Raw genomic sequence first — 18593 nt, forward strand, 5'->3', positions numbered from 1 at the left:
CTACGGGATTCTGGTTGTTTTGACATGGTCCATATAGGAATTTCTGTAATATTTTCTTAGAAGCTTCCTAACAAAAATATTAGATCAGAAAATTACTTGTTACATGTCTGCTGCAGTCCTTCCCTTAAAATGGTGATCATAAAAGTTGTATCACAATCTAAAATATATCTGACTACAGAAATATCCCATTACAATATCTTGTGTTGTATTATATTTTAATGGAATATAAATCTAAACTTTGAAATAGGGAACAAGTGTTGAATTTTAAGAGAGCAGAAGATGCTATACACAAAAGGGTATACAATTACAGTTTATTCCAGAAATTCCTCTAAGAATACAGGTATTATAACATTTTCTACAGTTTTCAACATTTATCTAAGCCTTTTGCATACAAAATAGAAATTAATTTCTTTTGTTTGCAGATATTTGAGAAATAAATATATTATGAAAGCTAAACTATACCATCCTAAATTTACAGAGCTAAAGTGCAAATGACTGAGCCAGTTATGGTTAAGATAGATTGAAAATCCCTGTTCTAAAGAAGCAATTCATTTCTGTATTAATTTGTTCAAATTATTTTAATGAACTTCCTTTTTGACCTGAAGCCCACTGCTAAAATCTTTAGCATAGTTAATTAGCACTTCACATGGATCATCCAATCTGACTTAATTTCTGTATTTGTCATCATATGTTTCTGTTGTAGAACTGACGAGCATGCCTGTTGTTGTTCAACATGCAATGTTAATATTCCTCCCATAAAAAAGGCAGTCATAAATATTTGAACTACTGAAATACTTGGACAGTAGATTCATTTCTGTTGGGGAATGAATAGCTAGTAAAGTGGAAACAAGTGATCCAGCTTTCACTTCCAGCATTGCTGGAGACTGTTTAATAGCTATATTGTCTTATCCAGCAAGCTGAAACTGCTTCCGTATTATACAAAGCCTGATAATTAATTTGTGGTAGGTAGAGTTGTTGGAATACATTAAAGACATTTTTTTCACCAGTATAATTTAAAATAAATGACTGCTTATTTCTAGGTAACATTATAAGATAAAGTAAGCAAAATGAAAGGAAATTGATATTATCGTGTTCAGAGCAAAAACAAACATTTGACTTTGTTTATAGATCATTTCTTTAATTTGCTGGACAGAATTCACGGTGTTCTTAAGTGATTAAAAATTGGTAGTTGATGGCTTAATTTTCCAAATGAAAGCTGCAACCTCTCTCAAGACAAATCCTATTGTAATGTTGCATGGAATTTCAGCTCAACTTCCTATTCTCTCAGATTCTATCCATCTGTGTTGTAGGTACGTCGGCTATCACCAATTAGCTGAGTTTTTTCATTTGCATTTGTTGGCTGAAGAACGATGGGAACGTCTCCTTCTGCAACCACAAAGCAACAAGGAGTACAGTGTTAGCACATTGAGCTGATGTTTGGATGTACCTGAACATACCGTTCTGAAGCCAAACAAAAATATAATACAATATCCAAAAGTTAGTGGAAGAGTTTGCTGTCAAGCCCTTCTGATCAATCAGCATATTGATCAGTTTGGCATTAAAATGTGTTAAAAGCCATGCTTTATTTTCCCCCAACTTCTTTTATTCATATATAATTACTCTTGCCTACTGGATGCAAAGTCACATAAATCCATCAATAATAAATATTCTGATGTCAATAGAATAGATTTAGGATGTTTCTGAATTAGAATGAGCTATGCTGTCACTATGCAGATGACACTACAAGCACTCAAGGGCAGCTGTGCTATTAAACCATTGATGGAATCTATTTCAGCAGAGGCAGCTGAAGAAACATTCTCTGCCGCCTGCCCCTGAGTGAATGGCAGGACGGAGAATGGAATGTTGCTTCCTACTTTGGAAATTCTCATCTGTTTCAAAGTGGACAAAATCAGATGTTGTATCAACATTAACAAATTCAGTCAGTATTTTACAAGCTGATTTAGGAAAACAGATAAATAAATGTTCAGGAGAATGATGTGTGATTTGTCATATATTGATTTATATTGCCAGTGGTTTGAAAGTGATATGATCTAAACTACAACATGTGGCTTCCTGACATAATTCAAGTCATTTCACAATCCAATCTGAAGTAAAGCACTAAATTCTCTGGTTAAAAGTCCAAACTATTCAGAAAATAAATTTCTGTCCCAGATCTCTGTTCCATAACTCCCTCCTAAAGCTGTGAGTGTACACTCGGTGAGGACACAGTTGGGTTGTACAGTGATGTACCCAGGTTGGAACATCTGTTGGAAATACGTTGCTTAGACTCACACAAGAAGAATAAGCATCTGAAACAGAGGTTCCCAGATCCACTGAAATTCTACTTTAGTCAAGTCCTTTTTCTCAGTCTAGGAAAATACATAACTCAAAAATAATGGCCAGGGCTTACTGACAACAGGGGCTCACCATCAATATGGAGAAATACAAGTATTTTTGCAGATCCTTCAATGTTGACTACTGGTAAATACCATCCTGATCCTGGGCCAAGCATGATGCCTCTCAGGTCAGCCAGAACAAACCAGTACCTAATTTGGCTGAAGAAAATTTTTGACGTGCTTATTCATATACTCAGTCTTTGCCAGTTGTAAATGTTGTCAAGGAATTTGAATGCATGCACAACTAGAAACATTGTAAAACTGTTAAAGATAAAATCACTAACAAAGAGTTAAAAACATTAATAAGCTCAAATAGCTCAGAAGTTGTAAATGAATGCTTCCCCTTCTGCCTTTCAGGGCTTCCTCTTTGTCCAAATGAATGGACTCCTCATATCTACGCTGATTAATCTTTTACAAGCTCAGCAGTCTAAGTGCTGGAGGATTCAGTAAGGCTGGACCCCCTGTAGAGTAGAGATGTCAAACTGTCAATAGAATGCGTGGCCAACAAGTTTGGGATTCAATGGGAGCCCAGACCTTCTTGGCACTTACGGTGGGTTAAATGTTAACAGTTTGGCATGGAACTATTGGCATTCCCCAGCAAACTACAGGACATGAAGTGTTGACAGAAGTATTTGAATGAAAAATGAACAAAACAAACCTCTGCAATCTGCGCCCTACTTATAGCCCATTTCTATACAATGAGAACAGCAAGATCAGGGGCAATTATAAAAGAAGTGTCAGCAATATAGTCATAATCACACCAGTTAATCTAATTACTATTGATTAGGGGAGAGCAGAGCTCTGTCTTCTTGCTTAAACTTGTATAGGTTGTTCTGCTCTCTGACCCTTGAAGTGCTGATAGAATTTAGACTAGCCATGGAATAGTCATCTGTTTCCAACATTTAAAAATAGAAAAGCAGTGTGACAGGCTGGCTGAGATATTTCAAAAGCTTTTATAAAGCAACACGTTGCTGCAAATATTGTGACAACACATCCATACCAGTCATTTATGCTGGGGAATTTTCTCCAGTAAGTCACAATGGGAACTTTGAAAATTCAGTCTCCAGTGTGTTTTAAAGAATTACCCCTTCCCAGTGAGTTCACTCTATGATGGTAAAGTACTATTAAAAGTAAGTTTCAAAGATGAATTTTTCAACATTTTCTTCACCAGTCAGTTGTTTCTACTGCCTTCCCCATGTGTGTCATGTTGCTTCACAACATCCACATCAGGACATTTTCTTAAAATGGAACAAGTATTTAATTGTGTCTTACTCTTACTTTCTCATGAGCTTTAGAAACTACCATTTTTTCAAACAGAATACGAATGGAATCTTTCCAGTTGTCTTACTGCTTGTGTATCTACTGGAAAGCCACAGAAACAACCAATTGATCTCACCAGCTACTCTATTCCTATTTAATTTCTTTGGGTCTGATCTTCCCAAGACTAGAACGTGGCCAGTTGCCGAGAAGGTAATGTTTGCCCCACATGAAGTATTGTCCTATTCACTCACAGGACCCGAAGGTCACTGGAAAAGGCCAACATTTATTCCTCATCTCTGTTTAGCCCTGAATTGAAAGGACAGTTACAGTCACATTGGATTCACACGCTGGCAGATTTCCTGCCTTATTCTGATCTCTTAGGCATTCTGTCAGTATGGAGGCTCTCACTCTTCTCAATGAATGGAAGTTGTCTGTGAATGACTTAGTTTATAGTGGGACAACTATTGACGTTAGGAAACCTGAAATGTTTTTACTGACAGGTTATGAATTTTGTGTTTATGAAAGAAGAGCATATTTCCAGGCAACAGAGAGGGAAGTCATTCCGTCTATCAAGTCTCACAGAGTAATCCTATTCACTCTCTAGTTTTTCCTGTCACCTATTCTCGACTGCCATTGCCAATAATTCCACCACCTATCCACGTTAATGGCAATTTACAGAAGATAATTTACCACCAAACCACATCTTTGGGATGTGTTACGAAACTCGAATTCCAGGAGGAAACCCACACAGTCACAGGGAGAACATGCAAATTAGAGTAGTGGACTCAGCCCAAAATCATTACAGGCACATCAGTAGAACCAGCAGAAGACACTGCCTCAAACAGGCAGTATCCATCACCAAGGATACCCACCATGTGGGGCAGCCACCTTCTTGCAGCTACCATCGGACAGGAGGCACAGAAGCCTGAAGTCCCACACCACCAGGTTCAAGAATAGCCACTTTCCTTCAACTATTTAGTTCTTAAATCAACCCTAATTGCTATTGTTTAGCAATACTATTACCAATAGATAATTTTACAATAGAATTGACATTTTTTCTGTTCTAATTTTGCTCCTTCTTGTAAACATTCTTTATAATTTATGCTTAATGTACATTTTTCTTGAGAATGCTGTTCATATAATGCTCTGTGTCTGTGATGCTGCTGCATCTAAGTTTTTCATTGCACCTGTCCGTACGTGTACTTGTGCATATAACAATAAACTCAATTTTGGCTTTGAAATCTCACATAGAGAGGATCAGAGGTTCGGAGCAAACCTTGCTCACCAGAACTACAGACAGCAGTTCTTGTAGCTGCATCACAGTCCTGCCCAAGCCTTTTATTGCAGATTGATTAAATTACTTGATTTTAAAAGGGCTTTAAACATGTCCCCAGCTTAATGGCATGGGTCTCTGGATACAAGTCCGGTAACTTAAGCAGAGGGCTGTCATAGCACACTGTATGCACCCCTAGAGGATACTGTACACATCTCTGGAGATTTGATGTTACCATTCACACTTCCAAGCCTGGCACTGTTGGTTTTTTTCTTGGGGAACAGAAAGCTTTTCAGAGTCATTCCAATGCCAAATGTAAATGGAAGCTAAATCAAGTAGCAAAGCCTAGCTTCTAAAAATGACAGCCACTGCTGAAGAGATCCCACATGCTCAAAATTCCCACATGCCATTCTCAGTGCAGTGTTTCATTTCTCTGAACAATAGCTTGTGTTTATAGAACGGAAAATATTACAGACTAGCATTTAATTAAAGAGGGAAATATTCAGCGAGGTGGCAAAATTACTGGTCAAACCAATGGATTTTAAGGCTAATCTTAAAATTAGGGAGGGAGGGAGGTGGTGACGCTTCGGGTGAAAATGTTTGGAACATGGGACCAGGACAAAGCCTCTAATGCGGGTGTAGGGTGTGTAGATACAGAGGGGGTTGGACGGATGGTTTGGAGAAGTGATGACTTAGGCCTAGTCACAGAGGTGGCAGTGTGTAAGTTAACAAGGACTAGGCCAGATGGATGAGGCAGATTTTCCACAACAGGATAGAGAATTTTGGATGAATTGTGGTAGGCCGAGGCAGAAAGATGAAGATGACCAAGGAGCCCTTGGAGTCTAGATTTTTCGGACATGCTGAGATTAGCACATGACGGGCAGAAGTGGATAATATACCGAATTATAAGTAGTGGTGTCCAGGTCAGAATATAAGGCCATGTGTATGTCTGGTGTAGGACAAGCTGTTTTAAAATGCAGAGGCCGTGGTGGGGAAGTAAGGGGTGAGGGGGAGCTTGGTGGTGAATTTTGGCAATGTCTTTAGAGAATATGAAAGGGATAGATAAGATAGAGGCAGGAAAGTTGCTTCCGTTGGTAGGTGAGACTAGAACTAGGGGACATAGCCTCAAGATATGGGGAAGTAAGTTTAGGACAGAGATGAGGAGGAACTGCTTTTCCCAAAGAGTGGTGAATCTGTGGAATTCTCTCCCAATGACGCAGTGGAGACTCCCTCAGTAAGTATATTTAAGATGAGGTTGGATAGATTTTTGTATAGTATGGGAATTAAGGGCTGTAGGGAAAAGCAGGTAGGTAGAGATGCGTCCATGGCCAGATCAGCCATGAACTTATTAAATGGCAGAACATGCTCTGTGGGCCAGATGGCCTACTCCTGCTCCCATTTCTTATGTTCTTATGAACGTTGCCAAGGTACTGCAGGAGTGTAAGGAAACGGATGTGCTTTGGTTGTTGGTCAGCTCCAGAGGTGATAGTGTAGGGCAGGAGAAGAAGGCTGGTTATGACTGGACAAGTAATGGTGGAGCTTGACTACAGGGATGACAACTTCCTGTCGAATGCAGGTACAATTGTATCAATTAGAAGCACTTGGACTGGTACATGGGGGGACAGGGCTCAGAGAGATATGTGCCGAATGCAGGAAATTGTGACTAGGTAGGTGGGCACAGTGGTTAGCATAGAGTCATTGCACTGAAGGGTCTGCATCTATGCGATATGACTCTATTTCATGTCAAGACAGGGGACTGGATACCAGGTGTTCACCTCAATTTTTTCTTTTGTCCTGGGGCACTCAGAAACTTTGGAGTCAGTGGTTTCTGGTCATACAGCCGACCTGACAACTTCCTGTCAAAATGCACCTTGCCTACAGAGCTTACCGTTCTCTTTGTCCATGCGGATTTGTTCTTCCAGATCTTCTGGTGATACGTAACTTTCATACTCTTCGCCTCCCGGAGACTTAGGTTTGCATTTCCCAAAGCAACAGTTACAGCAGCAGCAACAGAGGCAGCAGCAGTAAAAGCAAGTGATCACTCCGCAGAATACGAAAAGACCCTGGTGCGATGCAAATCAGAAATCAGACAAAGTAACTAAACAGAAGAAACAATCAAAATCAAAAACTACTGGAGTTGCTGCAAATAAAAAATAGGAAATGCTGTAAATATTCAGCAGGTCAGGTACACCTGCGGAGAGGGAAACAGAGTTAATGCATTATGTTAAAGCCGGAAGGTCAAACCCACGATCAGTGAGTCCTAGGGCCGATGCCCAGACTTTAGCGAAGTCTGGAGGGCTCATTGAATCGAGCGGTAGAAGACTGAAGGTCAAAGACCAAAGTCAGCGAGCCCCAGAAGCAGTCACAAGGTCAGTGATCCTCCAGGTCACTGGGGTTGGAGGTCCCGAAGTCTAGACCCAAAGGTCAAACCATTACTCGGTGAACCCTGGGGTCTAGGGCCTAACGTCAAACTCGTGATATGTGGGCCCTGGGTGGCAAAGTCCAAAGTTGGAAGCCCCGTGTCCTCAAGTCTGGGAGTCCAGGGCCAAGGACGGGTAGCCTGGAGGTGGCCGGACCTGGGGTTGGGGGCCTGTGTCTGTGTGTGTGACTGGGAGGAGGGGAAAGAGCCCTGTTCTGCTGTTGTTGTCCTGCTTGCTTTGTTTTGATTTGTTGTTGTTATTGCTGCTGTTTGTGCTGTTCTGCTGAAGATTACAGGCACACTGTGCTGGTATCTGTATGTGTGGTGACACGTGTGGGTTGCCCCCAGCATATACTTGGGTGTGTTGGTTGTTAACACAAAGCAATATATTTCATTTATGTTTCAACGTACTGTACATATGAATCTGTCAGAAGTGACGATGGGCTGATGTTGCTCAGCCAGACCTGCTTCTCACATTCTCACCCAAACACTAAACGTTTGTAGCTCCATGGATGCAGCCGAGCTCTGAGCCCTGCTGGGTCTGCTGACTCCAGAGCCGGAGCAGTGTGTGTACAAGAGGTCCCTAAGTCTCAGGTGGCAGATACTGAGGCCTCCTACTGGTAATGTCCTGGTGGTCTTTTGACTGCTCAGCCCTGTCAAAGATCTGTTTAACCGAGACATTTAGAGGCAGCTGAATTGGTAGTTAGCGCTATTTCAGCTTGCGGCAGTCCGGAGTTCAAAGTTCGATTCTGGCGCTGTTCTGTATGTCCTCCCGTAGAATGCGTGGGTTTTCCCCAGGAGCTCTGCTTTCCTCCCACAATCCAAAGACCTACCGGCTAGGTTAATTGGTCATTGTAAATTATCTCGTGGTTAGGTTAGGGTTAACTGGGGCTGTCAGGGTTGCTGGGGCAGCATAGCTCAAAAGGCCAGAAGGGCCTACACTGCACTGTCACTAAAAAAAATGTGTAATAATAAGTAATTTGAATAATTGATTTATTTGAAACATTATTAAATAACTAAATTAATTTTAAAAACTTAATATTAAAAAATAAATTTATCGAGGGATGCATCACAGTAGCAGGCCCTTCCGGCCCAACGAGCCCGCGTCACCCAAGTACACCCTGTGACCAATTCACCTGTCAACCCGTACATCTTCAGAAGGTGGGAGGAAATCGGAGTACCTGGAAGAAACATACATGGTTGCAAGGTGAACATATGAGTTCCTTACAAGCAGCGGCTGAATTGAACTTGGGTCACTGGTGCGTTATGCTAACCGATATACTACTATGCTTGCAACCCAAATATTAATTAAGACAAAACTAAACAAAGCACTTACCTTTTAAATCCAGGACAGCAAATCCAGTTCAAATGCATGGAACGTTACCACTCATGCTGGTGTAAAATATGAGGTGAGGTGAGCAGCGGAGTGGGAGGTCAGTTGCTTCAGCCCACCAGTGTGTTACTGACCTCTGTGTTCTCACTCATGGGTACAGACATCAGGCAAACAGTAACTCACTGACCCCCATACAGGATCCCACTGGCAGTTCTCGGAACCACTCTTAAAATCTAGGTATGATTCAGCCTAATTACAGCCCAATCAATTCCTTCCGCTAAGCTGTGACCCTTTTTTTAAGAAATTGTGGAGTTGGTTACCCCACCTGCTGGTGGCTACCCACTTTGCCTGGTTCTGCATGAACTTCCAGTTTCTTGATTCCCCAATATCAAAGCAGGATCCGTCTAACTGGTTGGTGCCGTCATCACTAACCACTAAGATGATTGCAAACACCTTAAAACTTACTTTGCTCACCAAGGTTTCTGTCAGGCTTCTAAAATCAGATTAACATCAGACTTGTCTAATAATGATTCCATGAAGCACTCTGAGACGTTTTAATATGTTAGAAGTGCTGATAAGCTGTTGGAGCTGAATCATCATCATTAAAAATTAGCTTCCCTCTTCCTGTATTCTGATCTTCTAAGTGTCAATAGATTGCGTATTTTCAGACTAAAGCAGGGCCAGAAAATATTGTTATGCCTCAAAGCCAAGAGGGAAAGAAAATTACCTTTGCCCATGGGCTACAAAGCATGAAATATGTGTTCACGTTCTCTTCACCGAACTGTTCAGCAATGTAGAGACCGAGGGAGCCGTATTTGTCATAAATGTTCCGTTTTGAAATATCCGTCAATATTGAATGAGCGTTGTTGATCTCTTTGAACTTCTCAGATGCATCTGGGTTGTCTAGATTTTTGTCTGGGTGGTGTTTCAAGGCAAGTTTTCTGTGGATTAACAACAAAAGTAAAAGGAGCAGGAGACGTTTGTTTTTGACTGAATCACCAATCAATGACTAAAGCTTTGAATGCATCTTAAAAGTAGAGAGATCACCACTTACTTTATCTGTTTAATTCATTCAATTGGCTCTGTAACTTTGTACATTTTTCAATGTTCTATAAAATCAAGGAAACCATAAATGACTAGATCTTTGTTGTTCGCTGTTCTTCGACTATATACAAGTATGAAATCCCTTCCTTTTCATTCTCTGGAGAAAATAATGATCTCCATTTGGCCCTTCCCAATATCTTATTTTACTTTTATTGATCTTATTTAGCAATACAGCACAGAATAGGTCTTTTTAGCCCTTTGAGCTGCGTGCCAGCAATACCCCCCCCCCCCCCGATTTAACCTAAATCTAATCATGGGACAATTTACCATGACCAAATAGTCTACTAACCAGAGCATCTTTGGACTGTGGGAGGAAACCCATACATTCCACAGGGAGGACATACAAACTCCGTACAGAGGATGCCGGGATTGAACTCTGAAGTTCCTATTAGCTGTGATAACATCACGCTAAACACTGTGCTATCAACTCAACATGTCCTTTGGCATCCAAAACTCCAACCACTCCTCTTTTAAAAAAATGCTACTTATTTATTTATTTGGGATCTGGCACCTTTGGCAAGGCTTGGAAATGGTGCTTGGTGAGCTGCCTTTTTGAACTGCTGCAGTCCTTTCAAGACTGACGATGGTAGGATAGTGATTTATTTCCAAATCCAGATGGTTCATTCCTTGAAAGGAAACCAGGAGGGAGTGGTGATCCAAGAGGTCTGCTGCCTTTGCCTTACTTAGTGGTGCAGATCGCAGATTTGGGATGTGTTATTTGAGCAGATCAAGTGACTACCTGATGTGTTATGTAGATTTTAACATATTGCTGTCACAGTACCACAGCTCATTTAGAGATACACCATGGCATCAGGCTCTTCTGACTCAATGAGCCTGTGCCACCTAATTACCCCCCTGTGACCAATTAACCCACTAACCCGTATGTCTTTGGTATGAGGGAGGAAACCAGACTACGTGGCAAAATCCCACAAGTTTACAGAGCGAATGTATAAATCTCTTACAGACAGTGGTGGAATGGAACCTGGGTCACTGGCGCTGATATAGCGTTATGCTAACCATTATGCTACCATTGTGGAAGGAGTGACAGTCAGTGTGGTGTTAGTGGGCTGTAGGTTTTGAATGGTGTTGAGCTTCTTGAATGTTGAAGCTACTGTGCAGAAGGAATTAAACTGGTTAGAAAGGCTGGCTCTGTTATAGGAGTCAAACTGGACACACTGGAGGCTGTGGTAGAACAAAGGACCCAATGGAAAATCCTGGGAATTCTGGACAATGTTTCTCACCCTCTACATGCCACCTTGGCTGAACAGAGGAACACTCTTAGTAACAGACTAAGACAACTACGCTGCTCCAAAGGCCAGCGTCTGTATGCTTTCTTCACCACCTCATCTAACATTAGGAATCTATGGACTCCTGACAACACCACAAACAAAATGCTGGAGGAACTCAGCAGGCCAGGCAGCATCCATGGAAAAGAGTACAGTTGACGTTTCAGGTTGAGATCCTTCATCAGGACTTGATAAAGATTCTTGGCCCGAATCTTTTACTCTTTTCCATGTATGCTGCCTGGCTTGCTGAGTTCCTCCAGCATTTTGTGTGTGTTGCTTGGATTTCCAACTTCTGCATATTTTCTCGTGTTCGTGCTGCCTTCCTCACTGTTTACTATGTCTGCACATTTTATGTCATTCACAGATTTGGAACCCTGCAAGCACTTTTGAATGAGGATGTATCATGTGCAATTTCCCAAAGGATGTTTAAAAGATTCTGACCAGAACGTCTGTCTCTTCTTCCTTTACTTCCCTCAGCAACCTAGAATGAATCTTTTCTGGACCACATGATTTATCCACTTGAAGAGCAGCAAGCCATTCAGATACCTTCTCTATCAATTTCCACCCTATCCTGAAGTACAACTACATCTTCCTTTCCTGAGACTCCTAGCAGTGTTTTCCTGGTCAAGACTGGTGAATAGTGCTCATTCAGTATCTCAGCCATACCATCTCTTTCATGAGTGAATTTCATTGTGAGCTTCCGATCTGCCTCACCTCCCCTTCTGCAACAATTTTCCTTGTTCATATGTCTATGTTTTTTTTTATTTTCCAACTTAGTTTCCCTTTTCATTTCTTTTTCTCTTTGAACTTTCTGTTAGTAACTTGGCAACTTTCATGTGTTTTTTTTCTATGTTGTATTTGACACTCTATACTTATGGCCATTTATATAGATACATAGACACTAGGCTTTCATTTCCCTAACCTTCTCTCTTATGGTACTGTACTTAAACCCCACCTTAAGGTCCTCCCTTTGTTCAATTCTATTTGTGTCTGTTAAACTCTGGTTCCTTCACCAGTTCTGTCCTCATCCCAGTGAAATTGGCCCTTCTCCAGTTGTCTGATTTTACCTTGAAGTGGTCCATATCTTATATCAGAGCTATTCCAAATCTTATGATATCATGCTCACTGTATCCTAGATATACCTGGATTTGGTGTAGCATTATTTCCTAGAATAAAAATCAGTTGTGCTGCCTTCCTTGTGGGAGCAACCATAAAGATCCCTTGAACACAATTCAGAAACACTTCCTCCAGTTTGCCCATTATGCATTTGCTATTTGGAGAGTTAAAGCTCCCCTTTATCCCATTTCCTCATTCAATTTCCAAACTAATATGCTGTTCAATATCCATCCCATTTATTAATGGTCTATAGAACAGTGAGAATCAGAATCAGGTTTAATATCACTGGCATGTGTTGTGAAATTTGTTAACTTCATGGCAGCAGTACAATGCAATACATGATAAATTTAAAAAAACTGAATTACAGTAAGTATATATATGTATATTAATTATTTGTTAAAATAAGTAATGTAAAAACAGAAATAAAAGAGTAGTAATGTAGTGTTCATGGGTTCAATGGCCATTTAGAAATTGGATGGTAGAGTGGAGGAAGCTGTTGATGAATCGCTGAATGTGTACTTCCAGCCTTCTGTACCTCCTTCCTGACTGTAACAATGAGAAGAGGGCATGTCCTATAAGTCCTATCAGCCATATAATGGCCCTTCTGTTGCTTTAAAGTTATACTTTCTGAATAGATAAGTTTATCCTGTTGCCTGGACTTTTGAATAGAGAATCATGCAAAAAATAAAAAGGATAGGAATGATTCAGAATGCCCACATGTCCTTGTTTGAATTATGCTTTTCTGGTTAATGATCCAATGGCAGTGTCCATGGTCATGCAGAATTCTGTAATCAAAAGCTTTTCATATGATCAAAAGGAATGGCGGAGGATGAGAGAATAGTACTGCAAGTGTGTTTGATGAAACATAGTCCAAAGATGTAAGGCACTAAATTATAAAATAATTAATTACACAGAATCAATATCAGGAGTTTTAACATCGAGTTGAAGTAATCTCGCAGATGAAAAAAAATCTATAGATGACAAGAGGAAATTAATATTTATAACTATTTCTTCCGTTGTCAAGTAAGATCAATTTTTCTTGAGTGGGTAATCACGTATTCCACTGGCAATGCTACTCCCTAAGTTATTTGAAAGTCATGTTGCATTAGTAATCCACCTCATTAATTAGTTAAGTAAACTCCAGTTTTCAATTCAAGTCATGTTTTCTATATTCCTATAACAGACACATAACTCATTCAGATTGATAGTTCAATTAAGGAAAATTTTAAGGTATTTGATACATGATATTAAATAGGAAGTATTAAAAAGACAATAAGATCTATTAATGACACAAAGTCTTATTTACATCATTACGTTTATGAAACAGTAAAAGCAAATAAGCTGTCAAAAGTTTTAAAATAAATGAATATCCACAACAAAGTATCAACATAGATTCCAGGATCTATCAGCTTTCTCCATGCAAAGGTGTTCCACTGATTAACAAGTGCTTAAATTTTTAATATATATTTTTGTCTCCATTATTGTTAGAAACATGCATTTCTAAGTGCATGTGGCTGCATTTAGGTAATGATTGCCATTGCAGTCTTCTCTTGGGCTGAGTCCAATGTTTGGCATCCTTTGTCATGCTCCTGTCTTCTCAATATTTATTAAGTGTCAATCTCAGTTACTTTCTAGGAAAGTCACTTGACTTTCTGTAGAATTTTCTGTACTTAGTTATCTCTCTTTCATATTTTACAGCAACTTAGGTTTACATAATTGGTTTGTTCTGTCTTCCAATTCATATTTCTTGCTTGCAAGGGCAGCACTAGATTTAGAAGGATTTAACTTTTTCAAATGATGACAAGGGATTTTAATACCTTTGTGTTGTCTGTCTAACCCCCTAGAAACTTTAAAGTTATGAGCAAAGAAAGCACCTGGTTGCACAATAATGCCAGGACCCTGCCACAAAACCCATATCCTCCAGCCAAGCACGGATGACAACATCTAATCCACCAATGTTTGTTGTGTCTGACAACCATTAACAAATTACAGCACATAAAATTACATCTATTGTCGTAATAGCAAATTCACAGAGAACTGGCCACTTCCATCTGGTGAAGCATAGACCTATTAGAGAAAGTATGGAATTGTCTTACACACTTGACTGAGCTTTTTGAGGAGGTGACAAAGATAATTGAAGAGGGTAGGGTAGTGCATGTTAAAAACAAACACTTTGTAAAGCTTTTGAGAAGGTCTCCCATGGTAGTCTGATTCAGAGGATTAAAGCACAAGGGGCCCATGGAGCTTTGGTAGATTGAATTCAAAATTGGCTTGGCCATGGAAAACAGAGGGTAGTGATGGTGGGGTGTCATTCATTGGAGAAAAGGATTTATAAATGCATTTTGGATTTTTATCAGCATATGCTGATATTTTGATTAGAACATAGAACATAGAAATCCACAGCACATTACAGGCCCTTCAGCCCACAACATTGTACCGATCATGTAACCAACTCTAGAAACTGCCTAGAATTTCCCTACCGCAAAGCCCTCTATTTTTCTAAGCTCCATGTACCTAACTAGGAGAGTATCTTAAAAGACCCTATTGTATACGCCCCTACCACCATCGCTGGCAGTGTGAAAAACTTAACTCTGACATCCCCCCTGTACCTACTTCCAAGCACCTTAAAACCATGCCGTCTTGTGTTAGCCATTTCAGCCTGGGAAAAGGCCTCTGGCTATCCACATGATCAATGCCTCTCATCATCTTGTACACCTCTAACAGGTCACCTCTCATCCTCTGTTGCTCCAAGGAGAAAAGGCCAAGTTCACTACACCTATTCTCATAAGGCATGCTCTCCAATCCAGGCAACATCCTTGAAAATCTCCTCTGCTCTCTCTTTATAGTAACCACATCCTTCCTGTAGTGAGGTGACCAGAACTGAACACAGTACTCCAAGTGGCATCTGACCAAGGTCTTATATACCTGTAACATTACCTCATGGCTCTTGAACTCAATCCCATGGTCGATTAAGGCCATACACCTTCTTAACAACACTGTCAACCTGCGCAGCAGCTTTGAGTGTCTTTCGGACATGGACCCCAATATCCCTCTGATCCTCCACACTGCCAAGAGTCTTACCATTAATGTTATATTCTGTGTTCAAATTTGACCTACCAAAATGAACCACTTCACACTTATCTGGGTTGAACTCCATCTGCCACTTCTCAGCCCAGTTCTGCATCCTATCTATGTCCTGCTGCAACCTCTGACAATGCTCCAGACTATTCACAACAGCCCCAACCTTTGTGTCATAAGCAAACTTACTAACCCACCCTCCTACTTCCACATCCAGGTCAGTTATAAAAATCAGAAAGAGGAGGGGTCCCAGAACAGATCCCTGCAGAACACCACTGGTCATTGACCTCCATGCAGAATATTAACCATCTACAACCACCCTTTGCCTTCTGTGAGCAAGCCATTTCTGGATCCACAAAGCAAGATCTCCTTGGATCCCATGCCTACTTACTTTCTGAATGAGCCTTGCATGGTGAACCCTATCAAATGCCTTCCTGAAATCCATATACACTACATCCACTGCCCTACCTTCATCAATATGTTTTGTTACATCCTCAAAGTATTTAATCAGGTTCATAAGGCATGACCTGCCCTTGAAAAGCCATGCTGACTATCCCTAATCAGATTATATCCCTCCAAATGTTCATAAATCCTGCCTCTCAGGATCTTCTCCAACAACTTGCCCACCACTGAAGTTAGAATCACTTGTCCATAATTTCCTGGCTTATCTTTCTTGAACAAAGGAACAATATTTAGAACCCTCCAATCCTCTGGTACTTCTCCCGTCCCTATTGATGATGCAAAAATCATTGACCGGAGGCTCAATAATCTCCTCCCTTGCTTCCCACGGTAGCCTGGGGTATATCTCGTCCAGTCCCGGTGACTTATCTAACTTAGCGCTCTTCGAAAGCTCCAGCACATCCTCTTTCTTAATGTCTATATGCTCAAGCGTTTCAGTCCACTGTAAGTCATCCCCACAATTGCCAAGGTCTTTTCCCCTGGTGAATACTGAAGCAAAGTATTCATTAAGTACCTCCACTACCTCCTCTGACTCCATGCCCATGTTTCCACTATCGCACCTGATAGGTCCTATTCTCACATGGCTCATCCTCTTACTCTTCATATACTTGTAGAATGCCTTGGGGATTTCCTTAATCCTGCTCACCAAGGCCTTCTCATTGCCCCTCCTTGCTCCTAATTTCATTCTTCAGCTCCTTCCTGGCAACCTTGTAATTTTCTAGAGCTCTAACAGTACCGAGTTTCTTGAACTTTTCGTAAGTTTTTCTTTTCTTCTTAACTAGATTTTCCACATTATTTGTACACTATGGTTCTTTAACCCTACCATTCTTTCCCTGGCTCTATGGAACATACCTATGCAGAACTCCATGCAAATGTTCACTGAACATTTGCCACATTTCTGCCATGCTTTTCCCTGAGAACAGCTGCTCCCAATTTATGCTCCCAAGTTCCTGCCTAATAGCAGTATATTTCCCCTTACCCCAATTAAATGTTTTTCCAAATTGTCTGCTCCTATCCCTTTCCAGCACTCTGGTAAAGGAGATAGAATTATGATCACTACCTCCAAAGTGCTGTCCCACTGAGAGATCTGACACATGACCAGGTTCATTTCCCAATACCAGATCAAGTACAGTCTCTTCTCTAGTTGGCTTATCTACATATTGTGTCAGGAAACCTTCCTGAACACACCTAACAAACTCCATCCCATCCAAACCCCTTCCTGTAAGAAGATGCCAGTCAATATTAGGATAGTTAAAATCACTCATCATACCAAACCTATTATTATTGCACTGTTCCAGAATCTGCCTCCAAACTGCTCCTCGATGTCTCTGTTACTATTGGGGAGGTCTATAAAAAGCACCTAATAAAGTTATTGCCCCTTTCCTGTTTCTGACTCAGTAGGCAATCCCTCCATGACTTCCTCCTTTTCAGCAGCTGTGACACTATCCTTGATTAGCAATGCCATGCCCCCACCTCTTCTGCCTCCCTCCTTGTCCTTTCTGAAACATCTAAAGCCTGGCACACTCAGCAGCCACTCCTGCCCGAGACATCCAAGCCTCTGTAATGGCCACAATGTCATAATTCCATGTATTGACCTACGCTCTAAGTTCATCATGCCTTACAAGGTGCAGATTGGAAGTCTGTGTGGGGCGCCATTCCTTGCACAGACACTAGAGCAATGTGTGGTTAAGTACCTTGCTCAAGGACACAAACATGCTGCCACACCTGAGGCTCAAACTAGCAACCTTCAGGTCACTAGACGAACGCCTTAACCACTTGGCCACACACCCAACACGATGCCCAACACAGGCATCTCATGGTCTGAGTCGACATTCCCTCCCTCCCTCCCCTCCCCCTAAGTTCATCTGCCTTGTTTATGATACTCCTTGCATTAAAATAGAAACACCTCAAACCATCTGGGTGAGTGCATCTTTGCTCTATCATCTGCCTATCCTTCCTCACAAACTCCCTCAAAGCTGTCACTACTTGTGCGTCAACAGGCCCATCCTCTGTCTCTTCACTTTGGTTCCCGGTCCCCTGCAAATCTAGTTCAAACCCTCCAAATAACATTAGCAAACCTCCCTCACAGGATATCAGTTCCCCTCCAGTTCAGGTGCAACCTGTCCCACTTGTACAGGTCACCCCTTCCCCGGAAAAGGTTCCAATGATCCAAGAACATGAAACCCTGCCCCCTGCACCATCTCCTCAGCCACTCATTCGTCTGCGGGTATCTTCCTGTTCTGACCTTCCCTAGCTTGTTGCACCAGGAGTAATCGGGAGGTTACCACCTTGGAGGCCCTGCTCTTCAGTCTCCTTTCTAACTTTCGCAGGATCTCTACCCTCTCGTGACTACGTCATTGGCACCAATATGTACCACGACTTCTGGCTGCTCACCCTCAAGGATATTCTGCAACTGCTCAGGGACATCCTGGACCCTAGCACCCGGGAAGCAACACACCATCCTGGAGTCTCTGGAGACCAGGCAGCAGGCTGAGGGTAGCAGACACCAACAGAATCAACAAACTCAATTGTAAGGCCAGTGATGTTGTGGGGATGGAACTGGACCCTCTGATGGTGGTGTCTGAAAAGAGGATGCTGTCCAAGTTGCATGCCATCTTGGACATTGTCTCCCATCCACTACATAATGTACTGGTTGGGCACAGGAGTACATTCAGCCAGAGACTCATTCCACCGAGATGCAACACAGAGCGTCACAGGAAGTCATTCCTGCCTGTGGCTATCAGACTTTACAACACCTCCCTTGGAGGGTCAGACACCCTGAGCCAATAGGCTGATCCTGAACTTATTTCCATCTGGCATAATTTATATATTATTATTTAATTATTTATGGTTTTATATTGCTATATCT

General features: G+C 41.4%; 1 protein-coding gene across 2 annotated transcripts in view; it reads right to left on the minus strand.

The window, feature by feature from the left end:
- Positions 1 to 364: 364 nt before the first annotated feature.
- Positions 365 to 18593, minus strand: part of LOC140196469 (dnaJ homolog subfamily C member 5-like) — a 166147-nt gene continuing 147918 nt past the window's right edge. For both annotated transcript variants that reach the window (XM_072255863.1, XM_072255779.1), the window contains 3 exons: positions 9409 to 9622; positions 6818 to 6992; positions 365 to 1386 (listed from right to left, as the gene is read on the minus strand). In XM_072255863.1, the coding sequence (XP_072111964.1) occupies positions 1292 to 1386; positions 6818 to 6992; positions 9409 to 9622 (484 nt within the window). In that variant the 3' untranslated portion in view covers positions 365 to 1291. The remainder of the gene's footprint in view (positions 1387 to 6817; positions 6993 to 9408; positions 9623 to 18593) is intronic.

Source organism: Mobula birostris, chromosome 1 (assembly GCF_030028105.1).
Source record: "Mobula birostris isolate sMobBir1 chromosome 1, sMobBir1.hap1, whole genome shotgun sequence".
In the NCBI taxonomy this organism is placed as follows: domain Eukaryota; kingdom Metazoa; phylum Chordata; class Chondrichthyes; order Myliobatiformes; family Myliobatidae; genus Mobula; species Mobula birostris.